The 1,443-nt window shown below is 59.5% G+C and overlaps 1 protein-coding gene across 1 annotated transcript in view; it reads left to right on the forward strand.

The window, feature by feature from the left end:
- The window catches only part of DPH1 (diphthamide biosynthesis 1), a gene marked incomplete at both ends in the record, with an annotated part of 3,165 nt that extends 2,085 nt beyond the window's left edge, over positions 1 to 1,080 (forward strand). Inside the window, 2 exons of the mRNA XM_009870629.1 lie at positions 104 to 172; positions 924 to 1,080. Coding sequence (XP_009868931.1) covers positions 104 to 172; positions 924 to 1,080 — 226 coding nt within the window. The remainder of the gene's footprint in view (positions 1 to 103; positions 173 to 923) is intronic.
- Positions 1,081 to 1,443: the final 363 nt, after the last annotated feature.

The following is a 1,443-nucleotide window of genomic DNA, read 5'->3' on the forward strand; positions in this document are numbered from 1 at the left end:
CCCTTCCCAGCATCTCCACACGCTGCGGCTTGGGAAATAGTTGGGCACGCGGGCAGGTTCCGCTGTTTGCCGCGTGCTGTAGCTCTCCCTCTCCTCTCGGCAGGTATTTGGGCGATGGGCGCTTCCATCTGGAGTCCATCATGATCACCAACCCAGGGATACCTGCGTACAGGTATGGGCAACCCGCAGGAACCCGCTCCGGTCCCCAACAGCCCTGCAGCAGGAAGCACCCAAGCTGTCCCCACTGTGCACCCCAGGGCTGGGCAGAGAGGTGCCTGCAGCAGCCACAGGCTGGCGGGGGGGTGCGGGGCGGGGGAAGAGGTGCGTTGAGGAGATGAACGTCAGCCATTTACCTCGTCTGAATATAAACATTTTGACAAGTACCTGTGAAAGCGCGTGGAGGTGCAGCCATTAAAGCCCGGCTGCTGCAGGCAGAGGCCATAAAGCGCGATGATGAGGCCGCTGAAAGCAGATGAAATATCAAGAGTGAAAGGCTGGGCCCATTTGGAGAAATCTGAATTTCTTAGTAGGTCGTTTGTTACTAACGGGAGGCGCACGTCAGGTTTATGGCGCTGGTGAAGCTCCCGAAACCCGAGTGGGATTTGATTAAAATTCTCCTCGTCAAACAAAGCAACAAATCAAAGATTTCTTCATAATTGATGAGCCGGGACGGAGGGGAGCTGAGCATGAAGCCAAGCGCGGAGCCCAGGCCATGCTGGGTGCCGGGGGGCTGTGGTGGGACCCTTGCCTTGTCCGTATCGATGTCCCATCTCTGTGCCCTAACGACCCACCTGGGCCCTTGGTTGGCCAGGGGAGAGATGCTGTCAGAGGCAATTAGTGCTAACGAGGGATGGGCATCATTTGAGGCCAGCGTGGAGGGGTGCAGGTGATGGGGTGCGTGTGAGCCCGGCTCTGCTTTGCAGGTACGATCCCTACAGCAAGGTCTTCTCCCAGGAGCACTACAGCCACGAGCGCATGCACCGCACTCGGCAGGACGCCATCCGCTCCGCCGCCAGCGCCCGCTGCTGGGGGCTCATCTTGGGCACCTTGGGGCGTCAGGGCTCCCCCCGCATCCTGCAGGTACCAGCCCCCCCTCCCTGTGACCCCCGCCTGGGCCATTGGGCACAGCTCCCAGTTGGGGGGAAGGACCGGTGAGCGATGGCACCTTTGGCCTTGCTACCAGGGCAAAGGCAGACCCAGCACCTCGGGCAGCCTGCGGGCAATTAGCAATGGATAAAGGAGGCTGGACAAAGGCTCATTAAACCTGTTCCTTGCTGGGGAGAGCTGGCCAGCCTTGGAAATCCCCCCTCCCTGCACAGGCTGCTCTACAATTAATTCCCTGGGTTTATTTTAATTGGATGAACTTGTGGTCAGGTTCACCATCCCTGCTTAACCGCTGCACTAGGGCTTTCTGCACCCTGGCGGGGCAAGGGGAAAAGGGCC

This window comes from Apaloderma vittatum, unplaced genomic scaffold, assembly GCF_000703405.1.
Source record: "Apaloderma vittatum isolate BGI_N311 unplaced genomic scaffold, ASM70340v1 scaffold35465, whole genome shotgun sequence".
Classification (NCBI taxonomy): Eukaryota; Metazoa; Chordata; class Aves; order Trogoniformes; family Trogonidae; genus Apaloderma; species Apaloderma vittatum.